The sequence below is a fragment of the Dendrobates tinctorius genome, unplaced genomic scaffold, assembly GCF_039654945.1.
Source record: "Dendrobates tinctorius isolate UK_male_01 unplaced genomic scaffold, ASM3965494v1 ptg000102l, whole genome shotgun sequence".
NCBI classification, from domain to species: domain Eukaryota; kingdom Metazoa; phylum Chordata; class Amphibia; order Anura; family Dendrobatidae; genus Dendrobates; species Dendrobates tinctorius.
Window position 1 is genome coordinate 34985383 of NW_027361770.1, and position 23690 is coordinate 35009072.

The 23690-nt window shown below is 45.6% G+C and overlaps 1 protein-coding gene across 2 annotated transcripts in view; it reads left to right on the plus strand.

Moving 5' to 3' along the window:
* Window positions 1-23690, plus strand: part of LOC141099767 (NFX1-type zinc finger-containing protein 1-like) — a 486056-nt gene that overhangs the window by 288657 nt on the left and 173709 nt on the right. For both annotated transcript variants that reach the window (XM_073587805.1, XM_073587806.1), the window contains one exon: window positions 12918-13057. In XM_073587805.1, the coding sequence (XP_073443906.1) occupies window positions 12918-13057 (140 nt within the window). The remainder of the gene's footprint in view (window positions 1-12917; window positions 13058-23690) is intronic.

Consider the following 23690-nt stretch of genomic DNA (forward strand, 5'->3'; position numbering starts at 1 on the left):
TCCCGGCCACTAACCAACAAGCGACTGAGCCCGGGTGATTATCGTGGAGGTCACCCAGGCTCTCAGGTACCCTTTTCTGCCTTCTCTAAAATGTTGTTTCAAGTGGAACTTTGTTGTGGGAGTGTCTCCACATCCACTTCTGCCTTTGTGGATTGTGGTTCATCATTGAACTTTATTGACTCTGACTTGGTGGCCAGGAGTAAGTTAGGGATAGTTAGGTTGGAGACTCCGATTCACATTATTGCTATTGACAAAACACCACTGGTTAAGAATGACATTATGTTTCGTACTGAAGAGTTTCTCCTTAAAGTGAGTTCCTTGCACCAGGAACGTATTTCATGTTTTGTAATGAACAACCTGCCTGCGGGACTGGTGTTGGGGGTTCCCCTGGTTACATCTGCATAATCCTGTGATTAATTGAGAATCTCGGGACATTGTTAAATGTGGTCCCTATTGCTCTGAGAAATGTCTTGTTTCTGTGTCTGTGTCGTCCGTGGGTCTAGAAGGTATTCCGGAGTGCCTGAAAGATTATACGGACGTTTTCTCCGAAAAAGGAGGCTGAGGTTTTACCACCACACCGCCCATTTGATTGTGCCATTGACCTGGTTCCAGGTGCTAAATTGCCCAAAGCCCGCTTGTATAACCTCTCGGGTCCGGAATGGGCTGCGATGAGGGAATATATTTCCGAGAGTCCCCGTAAGGGACATATTCGTCCTGTTTCTCCTGTGGTGGCGGGGTTCTTTTTTGTAAAGAAAAAAGACAGTGGTTTGCGCCCATGCCTCGATTTCCGTGAGTTAAATAAAATAACTGTGAGGAATATGTATCCCCTTCCACTTATTCCTGATTTATACAATCAGTTGTCCGGAGCTAAGTGGTTTTCGAAATTAGATCTACGGAGAGCGTATAACCTTATCCGAGTCCGGGACGGAGATGAGTGGAAAACCGCTTTTCTCACTACTGAAAGGTTGACTCCCAGACAGGCTAGATGGTCACTTTTTTTTCCCCGATTCAACTTCTCGATCACTTTTCGGCCAGTATCCAAGAATATCAGAGCGGATGCGTTGTCACACAGTCTAGATCCGGTGTCCCCCCCGGAACCTCCATCCTCCATTCTTCAGCCTGGGGTGGTGGTGGCAGATGTATCTAATGTGTTGGAGCGGGAGATTCGAGAAGCCCAGTCTCTTCCACCTCCAGCTAAGCCGGGGGATAAACTTTTTGTGCCAGCTCAGTTTCGTCTCAAGGTCCTCCAGGAGTTCCATGACTCACTTCTGGGTGGACATCCAAGGATCTCAGCCACCCGGAAGGCCATTGCTAGAATATTCTGGTGGTCTTCTTTAGCCTCTGATGTTGGGGAGTATGTCTCTGCGTGTGAGGTTTGTGCCCGTGCGAAAACTCCCCATAACCGGCTGGCTGGGGAATTGGTACCACTGCCAATTCCTGAGAGACCATGGACTCATCTGTCCATGGATTTCATCACCAACCTTCCCCCCTCCAAGGGTAATACCGTGGTCTGGGTTGTAGTGGACAGGTTTAGTAAGCAGGCACATTTTGTACCTTTGGCAGCTCTACCTAATGCGGAAACATTGTCCAGATTGTTTGTAGAGCATGTGGTGCGGTTGCATGGGGTACCCTTGAATGTGGTGTCTGATAGGGGAGTGCAATTTGTGTCCAGATTTTGGAGAGCTTTTTGTAGGAGGTTGGGTATTGGTCTGTCCTTTTCATCCGCCTACCATCCAGAGACTAATGGGCAGACTGAGCGGACAAATCAGTCTCTGGAGCAAATTCTGCGTTGTTTGACCTCAGCCCGACAGGATGATTGGTGTTCTGTGTTACCATTGGCTGAGTTTGCATTTAACAACCGTATTAACCAGTCTACGGGTACATCTCCATTTTTTTGCAATCATGGGTTTCATCCTCATTTTGGAGAATTTTCCCATTTGAATTCTGGGTGTCCTGGGGCAGATGAGACGATCTAGCAGTTGGGGGAGGTATGGCGAGAGGTCCAGAATAACATTGCGAAGGCCCAGGACAAATTTAAATTTTTTGCGGACAAAAAAACGATCCGTGGGTCCAGTGTTTCAGGTCAGGGATAAGGTATGGTTATCCACCAAAAATATAAGGCTCAAGGTCCCCTCTGCGAAGCTTGGACCCAAGTTTATAGGTCCCTATGAAATTACTGAAGCAGTTAACCCGGTGGCTTTTCGGTTGAGTCTCCCGCCATCTCTACGGATCCCTAATGTTTTCCATAAGGCCCTTTTGAACCTGTGAGGTACGGTGGGGAAGGATCATCATCTTCCCCGCCACCGGTTTTGGTAGACGGGCAGGTTGAGTACGAGGTGGAACGAATTGTCGACTCCAGGTTGGTCCATCGTGCACTTCAGTATCTGATACATTGGAAGGGCTACAGTCCTGAGGAACGCTCGTGGGTTCCTGCTCGATCAGTTCATGCGGATCGGTTGATCCGAGCCTTTCACGCCAAGTACCCTGAGAGACCTGGGGGTCCGGTGGCCCCCCATTGAGAGGAGGGTACTGTCATGATCCAGGACGGGATTTCGCTTTGACCCGTCCTGGTTAGACTATGGGTTAATTGTGCTGCCTCTCTCTTGCAGAAGGAGGCTATTTAGTGCTCACTGGACCTGGGTCCGGTGTCAGTTATACTCCTGCCCTCGGCTGAGTTAAGTGACCTCTTGTATACGTGTGCCTTGTGCCTGATAACTTGTTGCCTGCTTGGTTGTGAACTGGTTCTGTCCCTGTTACGAGTTCTGCCTGACCCTCTTGTACTGCGCTACCTCTCGTGTATGACTCTCTGCTTGTGACCCGACTTCTCTCTGCTCGTCCCCTTGGTACCACGTCACCCTCTTGTGTATGACCTTTGGCTTTGTCTGACTACCCGTCTGTTTGTCCCTCCTGTACCTCGTTTGCCCGTACTGTTGTGACCTCCGTTTTGCCTGACTCTGAGTTGTTGCATGGTGTCCTGTCATATCTGAAAGCAGGACGCTAAGCCACGCCCCCTTGCAGTCACATGACCATAGGTCTGTCCATAGAATCATAGAATTGTAGAGTTGGAAGGGACCTCCTGGGCCATCTGGTCCAACCCCCTGCTCAAAGCAGGATTCGCTAAATCATCCCAGTCAGATGTCTGTCCATAGAATCATAGAATTGTAGAGTTGGAAGGGACCTCCTGGGCCATCTGGTCCAACCCCCTGCTCAAAGCAGGATTCGCAGGTCCTGTGCAAGCTTGCTCATTTTCAGTGTCCGCAGGTCCCGTGCCTCTTTACTTTTCAGCGCTGCCCAGCAGACCCCTGCAAGACCCCGTACAGTCCCGGCAACCCCCGCACAGGCCCGCAGAACCCCCGCACAGGCCCGCAGACCCCCCGCACAGCCCGATGACCCCCGCACAGGCCAGCAGATCCCACGCACAGCCCCGGCAGACCCCCCGCACAGCCCCGCAAACCCCACACAAACACACACACATAGGCCTATACACGCACGCAGTCACTGCCCACACACCATCCACGCACACAGTCACCACCCACACTCTTCCCCCCTCCCGATCCGCACAAAGAATTGACATGCTGTGGAAATGAACCCGCAGTGTTTCCGTGCAGATTTTTCCGCAGCATGTGCACAGCGTTTTTCAAATTACATTGACTTTAATGCTACTGTACAACACAGGAGATTCTGCTGCAGACCTGCCGGGCCAAATTCACTGCGCATCCGCGGTAGAATCCGCAACGTGTGCACACATCTTTAGTGTATGTGCTAACCGAAAAACTGGACAATTATGAACAAATTGGACAATCGGAAATCAATCCACCAAAACACCAAAGAAAAAAAACGATCCACAGTCCATATGTTACATCATGATATAAAATCTTTTTTATTAGTATGACAGATTAAAATAATGTAAAATAAATATCAATAATTATTTTTGAAAGAAAAGCACAGTTTTTTCCAATGAAGCTAACATTAGATGATTCAGAAATACACTCTATACATTGTTAATGTGGTAAATGACTATTCTAGCTACAAACGTCTGGTTTGTAATGCAATTATCTTCATAGGTGTATAGAGGCCCATTTCCAACAACCATCACTCCATTATTCTTATGGTACTTTGTGTTTGCTAACTGTGTAAGAAGGCTAATGGATGGTTAGAATACTCTTGAAAACCCTTGTGCAAGTATGTTAGCACAGCTGAAAACAGTTTGGCTGATTACAGAAGCTATAAACCTGACCTTCTTTTGAGCTAGTTGAGAATCTGGAGCATTACATTTGTTGGTTCCATTAAACTCTCAAAAATGACAAGAAAAAAAGAACTTTCATGTGAAACTTGACAGTTCTTGTTCTTAGAAATGAAGGCTTTTCCATGCAAGAAATTGCCAAGAAACTAAAGAATTCCTACAACGGTGTGTACTACTCCTTTCAGAGGAGAGCACAAACAGGCTCTAACCAGAGTAGAAAGAGAAGTGGGGACCCCACTGCACAACTGAGCAACAAGACAAATACATTAGAGTCTGTAGTTTGAAAAATCGATGCCTCACAGGTCCTCAACTGGCAGCTTCATTAAATAGTACACGCAAAACATCAGTGTCAATGTCTACAGTGAAGAGGCAACTCCGGGATGCTGGCCTTCAGGCAGAGTGGCAAAGAAAAAGCAATATCTGAGACTGACTAATAAAAGGAAAAGATTAATATGGGCAAAAGAACTCAGACATTGGACAGAGGAAGATTGGAAAAAAGTGTTATGGACAGACGAATCCAAGTTTGAGGTGTTTGGATCACACAGAAGAACATTTGAGAGGCGCAGAACTGAAAAGATGCTGGAAGAGTGCCTGACGCTGTCAAGCATGGTGGAGGTAATGTGATGGTCTGGGGTTGCTTTGGTGCTGGTAAAGTGGGAGATTTGTACAAGGTAAAAGGGATTTTGAATAAGGAAGGCTATCACTCGATTTTGCAATGCCATGCCATACCCTGTGGACAACGCTTGATTGGAGCCAATTTCATCCTACAACAGGACAATGACCCAAATTATGCAATAGCTATTTAGGGAAGAAGCAGGTAGCCGGTATTCTATCTCTAAAAGAGTGGCCAGCGCAGTCACCAGATCTCAACCCCATTGAGCAGCTTGACTGTATGGTAAGCAAAAAGTGCCCATCAAGCCAAACCAACTTGTGGCAGGGGCTTCTGGAATCATGGGGTGAAATTTCTCCAGATTACCTCAGCAAATTAACTGCCAGAATAATGCCAAAGGTCTGCAATGCTGTAATTGCTGCAAAGGGAGCATTCTTTGACGAAAGCAAAGTTTAAAGGAGAAAATTATTAATTCAAATAAAAATATTTTTTTCGAACCTTGTCAATGTCTGGACTAGATTTTAAATTCATTTGGCAACTCATTTGATTAAGAAAAGTATGAGTTTTCATGGAAAACACAAAAATTGTCTGGGTGACCCCAAACTTTTGAACGGTAGTGTATATGTATGATTGGTATTTTCCTTTATCCCTGTTTGTATTACCTTGTTAGTCTGGTTGGTGTAGTATTACGATACACTTCTACTCCACTCTTCCCTGGGTTGCGGAAGGATATCAACTGAGGGCGTACTCAGGAGCTAAGGCAAGGTATGTGGCCCCAGCATCTTCATCAGAAGTAATCCAAAGAACAGGGCGAGCTAGGGCACCCCTAGCGTTAAGGGCAGGGAAAGAGCCCCTGGACTTGGGACACCTGACAACTGAATCATGACAGTATGAATGCATACTACCCCTAAGTGATGTCAAGTACCATTCAGTAAAGAAGAATGTCCAATGCACATGTACAGACAATAAATAATGCAGTACCAAAAGATTATAGAACAGATAATAAGCAATAACTATGAGCAATAAAGTGCTATGTGTAGTGTCACCCATTACCTGTCTCTTAGAAAAAGCATCATGTGGGAAAGAGAGCTCCTCTTTGGTTCACCTTTCCCATGTACAGTCATGGCCAAAAGTATTGACACCCCTTCAATTCTGTCAGATAATACTCAGTTTCTTCCTGAAAATGATTGCAAACACAAATTCTTTGGTATTATTATCTTCATTTAATTTGTCTTAAATGAAAAAACACAAAAAGAATTGTCCTAAAGCCAAATTGGATATAATTCCACACCAAACATAAAAAAGAGGGTGGACAAAAGTATTGGCACTGTTTGAAAAATAATGTGATGCTTCTCTAATTTATGTAATTAACAGCACCTGTAACTTACCTGTGGCACCTAACAGGTGTTGGCAATAACTAAATCACACTTGCAGCCAGTTAACATGGATTAAAGTTGACTCAACCTCTGTCCTGTGTCCTTGTGTGTACCACATTGAGCATGGAGAAAAGAAAGAAGACCAAAGAACTGTCTGAGGACTTGAGAAACCAAATTGTGAGGAAGCATGAGCAATTTCAAGGCTACAAGTCCATCTCCAAAGACCTGAATGTTCCTGTGTCTACCGTGCACAGTGTCATCAAGAAGTTTAAAGCCCATGGCACTGTGGCTAACCTCCCTAGATGTGGCCGGAAAAGAAAAATTAACAAGAGATTTCAACGCAAGATTGTGCGGATGTTGGATAAAGAACCTCCACTAACATCCAAACAAGTTCAAGCTGCCCTGCAGTCCGAGGGTACAACGGTGTCAACCCGTACAATCCGTCGGCGTCTGAATGAAAAGGGACTGTATGGTAGGAGACCCAGGAAGACTCCACTTCTTACCCCGAGACATAAAAAAGCCAGGCTAGAGTTTGCCAAAACTTACCTGAAAAAGCCTAAAACATTTTGGAAGAATGTTCTCTGGTCAGATGAGACAAAAGTAGAGCTTTTAGGGCAAAAGCATCAACATAGAGTTTACAGGAGAAAAAAGAGGCATTCAAAGAAAAGTACACGGTCCCTACAGTCAAACATGGCGGAGGTTCCCTGATGTTTTGGGGTTGCTTTGCTGCCTCTGGCACTGGACTGCTTGACCATGTGCATGGCATTATGAAGTCTGAAGACTACCAACAAATTTTGCAGCATAATGTAGGGCCCAGTGTGAGAAAGCTGGGTCTCCCTCAGAGGTCATGGGTCTTCCAGCAGGACAATGACCCAAAACACACTTCAAAAAGCACTAGAAAATGGTTTGAGAGAAAGCACTGGAGACATCTAAGGTGGCCAGCAATGAGTCCAGACCTGAATCCCATAGAACACCTGTGGAGAGATCTAAAAATGGCAGTTTGGAGAAGGCACCCTTCAAATATCAGGGACCTGGAGTAGTTTGCCAAAGAAGAATGGTCTAAAATTCCAGCAGAGCATTGTAAGAAACTCATTGATGGTTACCGGAAGCGGTTGGTCGCAGTTATTTTGGCTAAAGGTTGTGCAACCAAGTATTACCAAGTATTCGCTGCCTCGGAGTAATCCTTGACGCTGATCTCTCCTTCAAACCACATATCCAAACCCTTTCCACTTCCTGCCGACTTCAACTCAAAAATATTTCACGCATCCGTTCATTCCTCACCCAAGAATCTGCAAAAACCCTAGTCCATGCCCTCATCATCTCTCGCCTTGACTACTGCAACCTCATGCTCTGTGGCCTCCCCTCAAACACTCTCGCACCCCTCCAATCTATTCTAAACTCTGCTGCCCAACTAATCCACCTGTCCCCCCGCTATTCCCCAGCTTCTCCCCTCTGTCAATCCCTTCACTGGCTCCCAATTGCCCAGAGACTCCATTACAAAACCCTAACCATGACATACAAAGCCATCCACAACTTGTCTCCTCCATACATCTGTGACCTCGTCTCCCGGTACTTTCCTGCACGCAACCTCCGATCCTCACAAGATCTCCTTCTCTACTCCCGTCTTATCTCCTCTTCCCACAATCGCATACAAGATTTCTCTCGCGCATCACCCCTACTCTGGAACTCTCTACCACAACATATCAGACTCTCACCTACCATCGAAACCTTCAAAAAGAGCCTGAAGACCCACCTCTTCCGACAAGCCTATAACCTGCAGTAACCACCGATCGACCAAACCGCTGCACGACCAGCTCTACCCTCGCCTACTGTATTATCACCCATCCCTTGAAGATTGTGAGCCCTCGCGGGCAGGGTCCTCTCTCCTCCTGTACCAGTTATGACTTGTATTGTTTAAGATTATTGTACTTGTTTTTATGTATACCGCTCCTCACATGTAAAGCGCCATGGAATAAATGGCGCTAGAACAATAAATAATAATAATAATAATAATAATAATAATAATAATAATAATATTAGGCTGAGGGTGCCAATACTTTTGTCCGGCCCATTTTTGGAGTTTTGTGTGAAATGATCAATGTTTTGCTTTTTGCTTCGTTCTCTTTTGTGTTTTTTCATGTAAGACAAATTAAATGAAGATAATACCAAAGAATTTGTGTTTGCAATCATTTTCAGGAAGAAACTGAATATTATCTGACAGAATTGCAGGGGTGTCAATACTTTTGGCCATGACTGTAATACTTTTTCCATGAGCCAATCTACAGATGACTATGCACATGGCAATTTATTGCTCATAGTTATCACTTATTTTCTTTTCTATATTCTGGTACAATATGCAATATTTTAAAAGTTTCTATTTGACTTGTCCAAGTTCGTGTGATGTCTTTTGTTTGTTATTTAATAAAGAATCGAAGGGGTAACTTTTCTCCTTATGGCGAGTGACATGCCTGATGCTGGGAAATTAAATATACAAATTGTCTCTTCAGAGAGGAAGAAAACTTGAAGTCTAGTGCCATCTGTTGTAAGTATCAGTCCTAAAAGTCAATATCGACCCTTTAACGAGCCTTGCCACATGACTTAGGGTAAGAAGATAAACCAGAAGCTCAATATGAAGACGTGTTTCAGGGTGTTTCCCCTCCTCTATTCATGAGATCCAGTTTGGCTGTATGAGATGCTTTTGACTGGGGTGTAAGGGTTAACGTTTCTCCTTATGGAGAGTGACATGCCAGAGTAAGAAGGCTTATAGGCCATAAAATGCTTCTCTGGGAAATTAAATATGCAAATTGTTTCTTCACATAGGAAGAGGACTTGAACTCTAGTGCCAGCTATTGGAAGTAGCAATCCTAAAAGTCAATATCGACCCTTTAATGAGCCTTGCAATATAAAAGCCAAACCAGAATCTCAATGTGCAGACTCGTGTTTTACAGTGTTTCCCCTCCTCAGTGCAAAGCAAGTGATCTTATTTAGCTGCATTAGAGGTCTCTGAGTGGAGTCTAAGGGGTAACCTTTTTCCTTATGGAGAGGGACATGCCAGGTAAGGAGATTTATAGGCCATTGAATGCTCCTATGGAAATGAAATGTGCAAATTGTCTCTAAATTTACACTGTTTATATTTAGGAAGTGCAACCAAACATTTGTAAAGCCCCCGTTACACACTGCGATATCGCTAGCAATATCGCTGTAAAGTCACTGATTTTGTGACGTAGCAGCGATATTGCTAGCGATATCGCTGCATGTGATACTTACCTCCGACCGCTCCCCCGCTGGTTATCGCTGATCGCGCGATAAGCTCCAGGACCATTTCTCGTCGGCCACTTCATGCTGGGCTTCTTGTGGCGCTGACGAGCGACGCGTGGAGCCGGGCGGGAGGACGCAGGATCGCCGCGTCTGACAGGTAAGTATCGATCCCCGTCCCCAGCGATATCGCTGGTGAGATCTGCCTGTGTGGCAGCTCACTAGCGACCACCTAGCGATGCACCAGCGATCCTGTCCGCGTCATATCGCTGGTCGGGATCGCTGGTGCATCGCTAGGTGTAACGGTACCCTAAGTCTTTCCTTTTTTTTTTTAACTGCATTTGTCTTTCATATACTTTGGTTAGCACTCCATCAATATGCAGGTGGTGGCCACTACATTGTTGCTTTTCAGACTCCAGCAATAATGTCCACAGACTCTTATATAGCACAACGGGGATCACTATGTGTAAAAAAATAATTTCTCAAAACTCCTCATAATTGCAACATAAATAACACAATAAATACTACAGAAAAAGGAGTGGATAACCTCAAGGAACAAATAAATAATAATAGAGACCTATTCAATTATAAAAAGTATACATTTTTATTACGTATCACTAATAGGCGAGATATAGTTATCAGCAAGTAATTAGGTAGCAACAAATGAATGTAAACATAGTCGATTGTCACTAATAGTAAAACAAAGTCCACAGAATACAGCGGCAAAAAGGAAAATGGGCCATTGCAAAAGTTTGGGCAGCTTGCATGTTTAGTACCTAGTAGCACGCCATTTTGAAAGTATCACAGCTTGTAAACTATTTTTGTATCCAGCCAAGAGTCTTTCAATTCTTAATTGAGGGATTTCCATCCATTCTTCCTTGGAAAATTCTTACAGTTCTGTGAGATTCCTGGATCATCTTACATACACTGCTATTTTGAGGTCTAGCCAAAGATTTTCAATGACGTTCAGATCAGGGAACTGTGAGGGCCATTGTAAAACCTTCAGCTTGCGCCTTTTGAGGTAGCCCTTGTTAGGAATTTGATGTGTCTTTAGGATCATTTTCCATTTGTAGAACCATTCGCTTTTCAACTTCTGTTTTTTTACTAAGAATTTATTGACATTTCATTTAATCCATTCTTTCCTCTACCCATGAAATGTTCCCTTTGCCATTGGCTGCAACACAACCCCAAAGCATTATTAATCCACTCCCATGCTTAAAGGGAACCTGTGCACAGTAATCTACACACAATGTCAGGTCGCCGTTATACGGATTAAAATGTTAATGATGTGCTTGGGGGTGGTCTTCATGTGGTGCTCTGCTTAGCTATTCATAAAGAAGACTGCTAACAGGTCACAGATCCCTCAGTGACGTGCCCCCTAGTAAACTTAATGAATATTATATACTCGTACTAAAAAAAAAAAACTTCTGCAGGCAGGCACCAGCCCATGTCACCTGCGCTGCAGGATAATCGCATGTGTAATGTGAATATAATTATAAGGCTAAGTGCACACGTACCGAAACTCTCGCGGAAATTACCGCGAGAGTTCCGGAATTCAAGTCCGCGGGAAAATCGCATTTTAAATTCCGGCGATTTTCCCGCGGAAAAACTAGCATTTTGCAAGCGTATTTAGCTTGCAGAATGCTAGCGTTTTCCAAGCGATGTGAAGCATCGCTTGGAGAACTGATTGACAGGTTGGTCACACTCGTCAAACATAGTGTTTGACGAGTGTGACCAACTTTTTACTACTGAGGCCGCCTATGCGGCATCAGTAGTAAAAGATAGGATGTAAAAAAAAATAACAAATGGTGTTATTCTTACCCTCCGACGTCCCGCGCATCCGTTCCCAGTAATCCTTTGCGAAAATGCCCGCGATGACGTCCGTTCTCGCGGAATCGCGATGTCTCGCGGTAATTCGCGATGATGTCGCGCGAAAGACCACGAGACTTCGCGATCCCGCGAGAACAGACGCCATCGCGGGCATTTTCGCAAAGGATTACTGGGAACGGGAGCGTGAAGAGAAGCGGGAAGACTGCGCGGGACGTCGGAGGGTGAGAATAACAATATTTTTTATTTTAAATTCTATTTTTTACAGGGATATGGTACCCAGAGCCCGGAGGACAGTCTCCTCTCCTCCGGACCGTGGGTACCATCCGCACATGTTCTGCTTACTTTCCGCATGGTGTGCACAGCCACATGCGGGAAGTAAGCGGAACAATGCATTCCTATGGGTGCGGGATCGCCGCGATTCCGCAAATTAATGAGCATGCTGCGGTTTTTACCGCGAAGCGATTCCGCCGCGGTAAAAACCGCAGCATTAGCACAGCATTGCGGAATCCCATAGGAATGCATGGGATGCTTATTTTTCGCGTTTTCACGGCAAAATCGCGCGGTTAAAACCGCCGCGGAAATGCGAAAAAAACGCCACGTGTGAACTCAGCCTTATGGTTGAGGTTATCAACCATAATAATTATATGCACATTACAGCGCTGGCGCCGACCTGTCACTGTGTTTAGGTTACTGTGCACAATCCTGCTGACAGGTGCCCTGGTTGGCGAGATGTTCTTTTCCTGAAATTCTGTGCCCTTTTTTCTCACCAAACCTTTGATCATTGTGGCCAAAGAGTTTTTGTTAACCTAATCGTTCCACAGAACTTGTTTTCAAAATGCATCAGGCTTGTTTGGATGTTCTTTTGCATATTTCTGAATTAATTTTTTGGTGAGGATGCAGAAGAAGTTTTCTTCTGATAGCTCTTCCATGAAGGCCATGTTTGTGAAGGTGTCTCTGAACAGTAGAACAATGTACCACATCTCCAATCCTATGAGCAGCTCTCACTGACATCTTGCTTGGAAGACCTTATCTTGACCTCCACTTTTCTTATTAACTGCTATTTTTTAATTGCGTTTTGAATTGAGGAAAGGGCAACTTTAAAATGCTTTGCTATCTTCTTATTGCCTTCTCTTGCTTCATGGGGATCCACGATTTTCATTTTCACAGTGCTAGACAGCTGCTTAAAAGAACGTTTTTTGGCACAAGGTTAGAGGAGGCTGGATTTTTATAAAGGCAGGAAATTTGCATCACCTGGCCTTTCCTAATGATGATAGTGAACAAGCCATAACCTTAGCTGGCTAATTAAGGTCTAAAACCTTGGACAAAATTATCTATTATCTACCCCGGGGGGGGGCGGAGCGATGTTTTGGCCCGTAAACAGCCCACAGGCCGGAGGGTTCCCACTCCTGTAATGGAGCCTTACATATACATCTTTCAGTACACACAATGAACAATCACTGCTTCAATATTTGAAGAAAAAAAATTGCTAGATGTACCTTTTCAGCAACCTAATTAGTAAGATGACATTTTATTTTGATGATACATACAAATTGGTGAAATGTATTGCATATTTATAGCATAGAAAATGTACTGTTTGTTGCAGGTACCCTCAAAAATGAAAACGAAATTAAAGAAGCAGATGAAGCATGAACTCAAGAAGACAAGTGACATGGAGGAAAAAGAATGCGAGCTGATTGAGGATCTATGGGAGCTCACCGTTGAAAAACGCTGGGAGGTTTACAGGTTCGTTTACTCATTCTTTCATTCGTTTGGTTGTATGTTTTAGCACCATCATATTCAGTTGCAGCATATTCAGTGATGTACTGGTGTTGTTTACAATAGAATCTCTCTATCTCAGACACAGAAATTCACAAACTCTAGACAGTTGTGTAAAATACGATTAGTTTTGCCACATAGGCAACTACTTCATGGGCCAGAAAGGGACCTTGTGATTAAAAAAGCGAAGAGCAGATACATCCATCCTTTTCAACGAACTACAGTGGTTTATCTATAATAATAAATGCGCTAAGCAGCTTCCGGGTTGTAACAACTTCCGTCCAGTTGTAACTGGTGACGTCACAGCACACCTCTTGTCATGTTAACCCTCAACACACCACTCCTCAACACACACCTCCTCAACACACACTCCTCTCACCTTTCACCATCTCCACTCACGTCCACTCACTCTTTGACTCCACACACTACCCTTTCTCTCACTCTGTCTCTCATACGCCGTCATCGCCGCTGCTCCACGATCCCCGACATCTTCTTCCGCCGGCGCCATCCTGGATCCCAACATTGCCCACGCCGGCGACATGTTCTTTCGTTGACGCCATCTTGAGTATCGCGGGATTTCGCGATACTCAAGATGGCGTCGCCGCAAGAACATGTCGCCGGCGTGGACAACGTCTGGATCCAGGATGGCGCTGGCGGAAGAAGGTGTCAGGGATCGTGGAGCAGCGGCGATGACGGCGTGAGTATGAGAGATGGAGTGAGAGAAAGGGTCGTATGTGGAGTGAAAGAGGGGGGTGACGTGAGTGGAGATGGTGAAAGGTGAGAGGAGTGTGTGTTGAGGATGTGTGTGTGTTGAGGGTTAACATGGCAAGAGGTGTGTCACTATCCTCCCGATGCGATAGCATCGAGCCTTAATCTAGTCTAATATATAAAGCTCAAAGTGTGTATGTATGTGTGTGTGTTTATGTCCGGGATAGGCATCCGCACTGTCGCAGCTACAGCCACATAATTTGGCACAGTCACACGTCTGGACCCCGAGAGCATCCTAAGCTATGTTGTGAGGCGAAATTTTTACCCCGCGCGTTCCAATTCACCAAACAATTTTGCCCCTGTCTACATAATTGGGAAAAAGTGTGTGTGTGTATCAAGCCCCGCCCCTCATTATGATGCCATAATACCCCTATCTACATAATGGGGAAACAGTGTGTGTGTATCAAGCCCCGCCCTCATTATGATGTCATAATGGTTGCCATGGCGACGCTGATGTCATCATAGATTGCAAGCCCCGCCGCTCATTATGATGTCATAATGGTTGACTATGGGATGGAGGATGTGTGATGGGTATATGGGCACTGGACTATGGGATGGAGGATATGTATGATGGGTATATGGGCACGGGACTATGGGATGGCGGATATGTATGGTGGGTATATGGGCATGGGACTATGGGATGGCGGATATGTATGATGGGTATATGGGCACGGGACTATGGGATGGAGGATGTGTGATGGGTATATGGGCACTGGACTATGGGATGGAGGATATGTATGACGGGTATATGGGCACGGGACTATGGGATGGCGGATATGTATGGTGGGTATATGGGCATGGGACTATGGGATGGCGGATATGTATGATGGGTATATGGGCACGGGACTATGGGATGGAGGATGTGTGATGGGTATATGGGCACTGGACTATGGGATGGAGGATATGTATGACGGGTATATGGGCACGGGACTATGGGATGGCGGATATGTATGATGGGTATATGGGCACGGGACTATGGGATGGAGGATATGCATGATGGGTATATGGGCATGGGACTATGAGATTAAGGATGTGTGATGAGTATATAGGCACTCGACTATGAGATGACTAATATGTATGATGGGTATATGGGCATGGGACTATTGGATGGAGGATATGTATGATGGGTATATGGGCACAGGACTATGGGATGGAGGATATGCATGATGGGTATATGGGCATGGGACTATGGGATGGAGGATGTGTGATGGGTATATGGGCACTCGACTATGGGATGGAGGATATGTATGATGGGTATATGGGCACGGGCCTATGGGATGGTGGATATGTATGATAGGTATATGGGCATGGGCCTATGGGATGGTGGATATGTATGATGGGTATATGGGCATGGGACTGTGGGATGGAGGATAATTATAATTTGTTGTAACTAACCACAGTTAGCTACTATGCCCGGGCAGTGCCGGGCTCTTCAGCTAGTATCCATATATATAACAGACATTACAAATAGTAGTGTGGTAGAATGACTCACTCAGCTGGACACAGAGGTATAACTGGAACACTATCTCATTAAGAAAAGGCTTGGTTTATTGTGGCAGCATAAACCATTCTGGGAAAGTAAACACAGCCCTCTCGGCAAACAAAAAAAAAAACAGTCCTTTTCCTAGCAAGATCCGCCCGCTCACAGTTAGCAATGTCCACAGTTCAGATGGAGCAAACAGTTTCCTGGAGCATGGCATATCATGGCTGTCTTTCTCGCAGCCTATGGCATGCGCTCACATACTGCGCTGCTATCTCCACCGCGCTTTCTTCTTCCCCCAGCAGGATATATATTTTCTCTTCCTCCTTCATGGAGCTGAAATCTGGGAAGAGATTGGACAGTCTCCTGAGGTGAGTATCCCTCACTGCTGAGTATTTGGTGCAGTGTAGCAGGAAATGTGTCTCATCCTCCAGGGCCTCTAGGTCACAGTGTAGGCACAGTCTGCCTTCCCTGGACTTGTAGCTCTGTCTGTGCTGGCCGACCTTAATGGCCAGATTGTGGGCACTGAGTCTATACCGACTCAGGATCAGTCGGTCTCTGGGGTCCGAGAGTTTCTCCAGATATGGAGCCAGTCTGTAGTCTCTCTGCAGAATCTGGTACACGTTCAGTTTCTGAGAGCTGCTGATCTCGTTCTTCCAGTCACTTACGTACCTCTCCTGCTCTTCGTCTACCATCTTCCTGATACTGCCTTTTGTCAGGTTCCTCTGGTTAACGGTTCGGTCAGGTTGGGTTTGGGTGAGCTGTTCCTGGTTTGTGGAGACCACTTATATGTAGAATGGCTTTATGGTGATGGGAGCTTGGTTTGCTACTCTGTAGGTGAGCCTGGAAGGACAGCGCCCTCTTCAGGACCGCTAGGTGCAGTGGGAATCTGCCCAGCTCAGCCCGGCAGGCACTGTTGGTGGTGCTCCGATGGACCTGGAGAAGGTGTTTACAGAATTCCAGGTGGAATATTTCTGTTGGTCTGGAATCCCACTTTGACCAGTCTGGGTGTGTGTGAGGGCCCCAGACTTCACTGCCATACAGGAGGATTGGGGTGATTATGGCATCGAAGATGACTCTTGTGAATGGGTGAGATGAGGCCTTGATTCCAGGTACGAGGGAAGTAGCCAGCACTATTGAACAGTTTAACTATAGCTGCCTGCATTTCCGGTGGGCTGTATTTCAGCATTTCTGGTGGGATTTCATCCGGGCCATGGCTTTTCTACATCTTATGGAAGAGATTCTCTCTGTAACTTCTTGTAGTGAGATTGGTATATCCATTGGGTTTTGGAAATGTTTGATTTTTTTCCTCCATTGCCATTAGTTTTTCCGTTATGTTTTTCCGTTCTTGGTTTAGTTCTTCCTTCGGGATGTCTTTGTAGAGGCCTCCGAAGTACTGAAGCCAGATATTGCCATTTTGGATATGGATGTTGTTTTTCTTGCTTTTTGTGCCCATGTGGTTCCATAGTTCACAGAAGGAGTTGTCTTGGAGGGTGTCTTGGAGTTGGTTAAGTTTGGTGGAGATGTAACTCTGCTTCTTCCTCTTGAGGATGGTTTTGTATTGCCTTTGTATGGTGTCGTAGGCATCCCTCAGACCCGGATGGTTATGGTCTCTGTGTTTCTTGTTTGAGGCTGCTCTCAGGGTCTTCCGTACGGCTTTACATTATCTGTCAAACCAACCATTGGTCTGTTTTTCTTTTGGCCTTTTATAGATGACTTTTTTAAGGTCGGACGATTCGGCCATGATATAGAATATATCATTGAGGTCTTTTGTAACTTGGTTCACTCCTTCTGGGTTAGCCTTGTACTCATAGTTGTAGAAGTGGTGGAGCATCTCTTGTATTCTGGGTCTGTTGGGAGCCTCTTGATATTTTATTGCTGACGTCTTGGACCATTTATAGGATGGAGGTAGGTTGAAGAGGCCACTCTGCTGAGGCTTTTGTGCGGATGGTTTCTTTGTAGATTTCATAAATAGGAGAAGTTGGCTGTGATCTGACAGGTGTGTTTGCGGGGTGACTATGAAGTCGATGATATTTACCATGTCCATATCTGTAATAGCGCAGTCTACTACACTCTTTCCTACATGGGAGTTTAATGTATATCTTCCTAGGGAGTCTCCCTTGGTACGGCCATTAAGAATATAAAGTCCTAAACTTCTACATAGGTTCAGGATCTTTTTCCCACTTTTGTTGACTGTACTGTCATAGCTGTTTCTCTCCATGTGTACTGAGTCATGGCCATCAGTGTCTGCACCAAATATGTAGATGTCTCCATTCGTGGTCAGAAAGTCTTTTTCTCTCTCAGTTCGTGCATTGAGGTCTCCAAAGATGAGAACTTTGCCCAGGGCCTGATAATGGGTGGCTTCTCTTTGTAAGATCTCAAAGCTCTCTGGATTGAAGTAGGGTGACTCTGGTGGTGGTATATAGGTGACATAGACATCAGACTGAGCAGTGAGGATGGAGCTGCTGATTCTAAACCATATGTGGCTGTCTCCTTTCTTCAGCGGATTGATGTACTGGTGGAGCTCTTCTTTATGCCAGATCAATATTCCTCCTGAGCAGCGGCCCTGTTTAATGTTTTTATTTTTCAGAGCAGGGACACAAATTTCCCTTTATCCGATGGGTACCAGGGATTCGTTTTCGGCCCTGGTCCATGTTTCTAGGAGAATTTGAATGTCTTATGTTTTTCAGTCTTTGTATAAAATCTGGGTCATTTGTTTTACATCTAAAGGCCAAGGTGTTCAGGCCTTGGATGTTTCAGCTACTAGTTTTAAGTGAAGTCATTTTTCTATATCACTTGTGTATACCTTGTAATGAGTGTGGCTGTGTAGGACACACCGGATCTCTGACTGGTTTATTAATGATGTTGGTTCCGTCCAGCCACATTAGTTACCTGCACACTGTGTTGAGCAGAGTCTTTATCTCCTCCATATCTCTTCTCTGTATGTCTCTGCTCTGGATGCCTCTGTTTTGCATGTCTCTGTGTGAGGTCGGTGATCTCCTCCATGGTGATCTCCTCCCTCCTCTGATGGTCTAATTTTGGGTGAGGATGTATGTTTTCAGCTTCCTTTGATATAATTGTTGTTTCTTTCCTTATTGTCGGGGGTCTTTTCACAGGATTCTGGTTGGTGTTGGATCCAGGCCTAGGGTCCCTGTTTAGTACAATGTCCTTCAGCTCTTTGGCCAGAAGGCTGACCCCTAATTTGTTCAGGTGCTTACTGTCATAGAGGTGATGGTGATTTATGGAGGGGTGTTGTGCCAAAATCACTCCTGGCACAAATTACATTCTTGGTGATAGGTCCATATTGATGTTCTGGATGGTGTGGTTGGATATATCCTTTCTTGAGGGCAGAGATGACAGAATGATTTTGCTGTCAGGGAATTTTAGTTGTGCTGCCCTTGCTAGTTGGACCAGTTGTCCTGAGATCTGCTGGTGCTGGTCTGGCAGATTGTTTGTGCCTGTGTGTATAATGATATGGCTTGGGTTGGAAAACCGTGGATTATTGATGACCGCTGTCACCTGCTCAGTAGTTGCACAGCGGATTTTATTGACCCTTTTTCCTGTGAATAGCCTCCGTGTATTCAGGTATTTCCCATTTGATTCCATTATGAGGACGGTATCAGGACTTTTTGACGTTGTGGGTGGGTGATGTGGCTGCTGATGGGGGTCTGTGCTGGAGATTACACTGGTGGCAGGTTCTCTTCTCTCTTCGATGGATCTTATTTCTGGCTCACCTTTATTAGACTCGGGTTCCTCCATATTGGGGTTATTTGGCCTCTCAGCCTCCTGGCCAATGGAGGTCATGTCCTCTGCACTCCTGGTTTCCATGTGCCCCTCCTGGCTCAGATGTCCAGGTGTTGGTGGTTTCAGCTTTTCTATCTCCTGTCTTAGCTTGGCATTTTCTTCCTGCAGTTCACACATTGAGGCTGTTATTTCCTGCAGGGCCGACCTGTATTCACATTTCAGTTTGTTTATCTCATTAACTATGTCGTCATTAGCATTTCTGTCACCAGTGTTTCTCAGATGTTCTTTAAATTGTACAAAGTCTCTTTCTAGTTGAGATAGACATTCTCTGAGGGTCTGGGGTGAGGGGTGTGACGCATTGGGGGCAGTGGTGTCTCTGTAGGGGTGTGGATCTCAGAGGTGGCTGGGGTTTGTTGTTCTTTGTGAGATTGGGCCTGGAGTTTAATATGAGGGAATTTGTCTTCAAATTGCTCCAGATTGATCTCAGTCCCTTGCACCAGGACGGTGCCACTGTTGTACAGAGTGATGGCAAGTGAGCTGCACTCGTCATCTTCATGGTTTCTGACTCTGATCTGCCGGCAATTATTTGTATCAGACATGGTTGTATATTTATATTGCTTGCACAGGGCGGTGTGCCAGGCCAGGAGATGCTCTGTGATGAATAACACGTTGCTTTTCCTTTTATCTTCCTCACTAGATGTAAAGTCAGCATAGAGGGTCTCTGAGTCTTCTCTAATTGTGGCAGTTTTTATGGCTTTCTTTGCATGACTGTTCTTCTGCCCTTCAGGGTATGTTATCTCCAGAATCTCTGACCCCCTGCTGTCTTGTGTCCCCGGCTCTCTATCAGCATTTACTTTGTTCTGTTTCTCTTGTTCCAAACTAAAATTTTCCATTTTTATAATTCTAATTCTTATTTCTGACAGTTTTAAGTTCTAGCAAGATTATGAGTATGGTGAGGCTGAGGATGGCCCTACCTGAGGATGCTTGCTGTCCTGTGGATGTCAGACCTGGTGCTGCCTGGTGTTTGCTGTCTGTCCTCCAGGAGATCCTTGTTTTGTCATGTAAAACTTATTTTTCCTCCTTTTTCAGAAAAACTCTTTAGTCCAGCTCAGTCCTGCTCACTTCTGTAATCCACGGAAATACATTTTCCAGGTTGTGTCCTAAAGTTTCCTCATTACAAGGTATAAAGTGATGAAATTTCAGGAGCTCATGTTCAGTGCTGCTTACTCCTGGAATGGTGGGCGCCCATTAAGCCCAGACCATGTGATTCCTCCATCTATTGATTGATCACATGATCTCGACATCACACAGATCCTGTCGGGACACTGCAGGTGGAGATACAGTGGTGATATGGTGGACCCCCTCCCACCTGCTCTATGGAGGTCCACTAAAACCAGCCCATAACATAACTCTCATTTAAACCTCTCAACACATAGTGTGCTGGAGGAAACTACTCTGGTTTCACATCACTGACACCATCATGCGCAGTGACTTGTATCTACTCTCCATCATCACTTTACCAGTGACTCTGTCACATATTCCCCCCTTTCTGCCCAAAGCTGGGGGTTTTGGCACCTTCACTGGCCAAGCAGAGGACTCTGGACAGGGCATCTGCGTTCCCATGTAACCTCCCTGGCTTGTGCTCCACATGGAAAGTGAAGTCCTGGAGCGCCAGGAACCACCTAGTTACCCAGGCATTCTTCCCCTTTTTTTCCCTCATCCATGTCACGGGTGCATGATCCGACACTAGCCTGAAGTTTCTGCCTAACAGGTTATTAGGGTTGTTGACTCCCCACTTGATAGTCAAGCACTCTTTCTCCACGATGGCATAGTTTTTCCTCACAGGAGTAGAGTTTCATACTCAGGTATAGGACTGAGTGTTCGTCGCCATCTATTACCTGGGACAGCACAGCTCCCAAACCGACTTTGGAGCCATTTGTCTGGAGCACAAACTCCTTCATGAAGTCTGGTGCGGCCAAGATTGGCTGTCGGCACAGGACGAGCTTCAACTCCTGGAATGCCATCTCCGCTTCAGAAGACTATTTGACCATCGTTGACTTTGTGCCCTTAAGAAGATCAGTCAGGGGGCAGCTATCATGGTGAAGTTTGGAATAAATTGCCGATAATATCCCACAATTCCCAGAAATGCCCTAACCTGCTTTTTGGAGACCGACTGTGGCCACTTCTGGATTGCCTCCACTTTGTCTACTTGCAGCTTTATCTCACCTCTTCCAACGATATAGCCCAAGTACTTTGCCTCCTCTTTCCTGAGGGCGCACTTCTTTGGGTTTATGGTAAACCCCGCTTTCCTTAGTGCATTGATTACCACCTTGACCTTCTGCAGGTGACTTCCCCAATCCAGGCTGAAGATCACGATTTCATCCAAGTAAGCAGCGGCATACTTATTGTGTGGGACTAGTATTCAGTCCATAGCCCTCTGGAAGGTAGATGGGGCTCCTTGCAGTCTGAATGGCATCCGGGTATACTGAAAGCACCCGTCAGGTGTAGAGAAGACCGTCTTCTCCTTGACACTTGGAGACAGGAGAATTTGCCAGTACCCCTTCGTTAGGTCCAGGGGTGGTGATGTACCTGGCTGACCCCAACCTCTCAATAAGCTCATCTACATTGGATACGCACTGAACTTGGACACCTCATTGAGCTTCCTGTAATCATTACAGAAGTGATGCTCTCTGTTTGGCTGCAGCACCAGGACAATAGGGCTCTTTGACTGCTCGATGACACCCATGCTCAACATTCTCTTCTCATAGCAATCCAGCAATGGCAACCACAGAGGTCTCCTGCAGACCCCGGGTTGTCATGCCAACCCATCGGTGATCTTCAGTCATGTGACAAGGGTGCTGATGGGCAGGATTAGTGACACGCTTCTGGTGCAATCACAATAAGTGCTGCTGTCAGAGATTGACAGCGGCATTTAATGGGTTAACAGCCGCGGGTGGATTGCGATTCCACCAGTAGCTGTTAGGGGCACATGTCAGCTGTTCAAAACAGCTGACATGTGCAGGGAAAGATGTGGACTCAGCGCCGGAGCTCACATCAAAGGGAGGGACACGACATGCACAGTACATGTACGGCGCATCTCGTGAAGGGGTTAAGCAAATGGATTTGGTCAAAATTAATACTGTCCTCAATGGCAAGAAATTCAGGCAGACACCAATACCATCAGAAAGAAGACTGACTGGCTCCAAATGCATTCTGCAGCAAACAAATAACAAGAGGCATTAAGAACTATCTTACTGAATATTACTGAACTACTTCTGCTTCCGCCGTCTCCTAACCTCCCTAAATCTGACATTTCCCTCTCCGTGGGTGGCACCATAATAACACCCCAGCAGCAGGCGCGCTGTCTGAGAATTATGTTTGACACCAGTCTCTCCTTCACATCCCATATACAATCTCTTGTCCGCTCTTGCCGCTTACACCTAAAGAACATCTCTAGAATCCGCCTTTTTCTCACCATGGAAACAACAAAAACCCTCACTGTAGCATTGATCCTCTCCAAAGTACTTGTTCTCACCCACAACGCTCTCCACAGTGCAGCACCCCCCTACATCTCCTCCCTCATTTCTGTCTATCGGCCTAACCAACAGCTGTGTTCTGCAAACGACTTTTGACTAACCTCTGCACTAATCCGTACCTCCCACTCCCGACTCCAAGACTTCTTCCGCTCTGTGCCAATCCTCTGGAATGCTCTACCCCAAGAAATTAGGACTAGTCACAATTTGCATAGTTTCAGGCGCTCCCTCAAAACACGTTTGTTCAGAGCGGCCTATCACGTTCACTAATCAAAGTCATTCTATGTGTAAGTGTGGAGGTGTAGCCCATTTACTATCTCCATCCATCCCTCACTCCCTCAAGATGGCTGGACCATCATTGTAAATACACCATTGTAAATACACACCTGTACTTTGTATCTCCCCCACCTCATTGTAGATTGTAAGCTCTCACGAGCAGGGTCGTCCTATTTTGCTTTAATTAGTGTATTGTTAACGTTGTTACTCATGACTTGTGTTTTGAAACTGTTAAACTGTAACGCGCTGCGGAATATGTTGGCGCTATGTAAATAAAGATTATTATTATTATTATTATTGAGTGTAAAGAAAGACAAGGAGTTCTGGAAGTGATGATGTGGTTCCCACACAGCCCTGATCGTAACATCATCAAGTCTGTCGATGATTACATGAAGCAGAGACACATGTATTTGCAAAAACCTATTTTTACATAAAATCAGTACCTAGAAAAATGAACGCTTTTTGAAGGCAAAGTGTTAGGGACGGCGGAACGCACTAAATAATAAATAATAGAAAGTGCGTTCGCCGCCCGGGGTCCACCATGCTGAAGGTGTTACACTGCTTGGTAATGGCGGACACTCAATATGGCGCTATATCGCACGCGGGTTGAACGTCACCCGATGTGCGCTGGGCGTACTCTGTTGATTCACAGAGGCTCCAAAGCAATAAACATAAATACTGAGCCTGTTGGACTCACAGGTCTCAGCGAAATGCTTGCACGGTATATGGTCACAGGACTAGGGCCCAAGACACAGGGTCAGTGTTCGTCTAGACCTACCGTGCGTGCTGACTGCAGCGC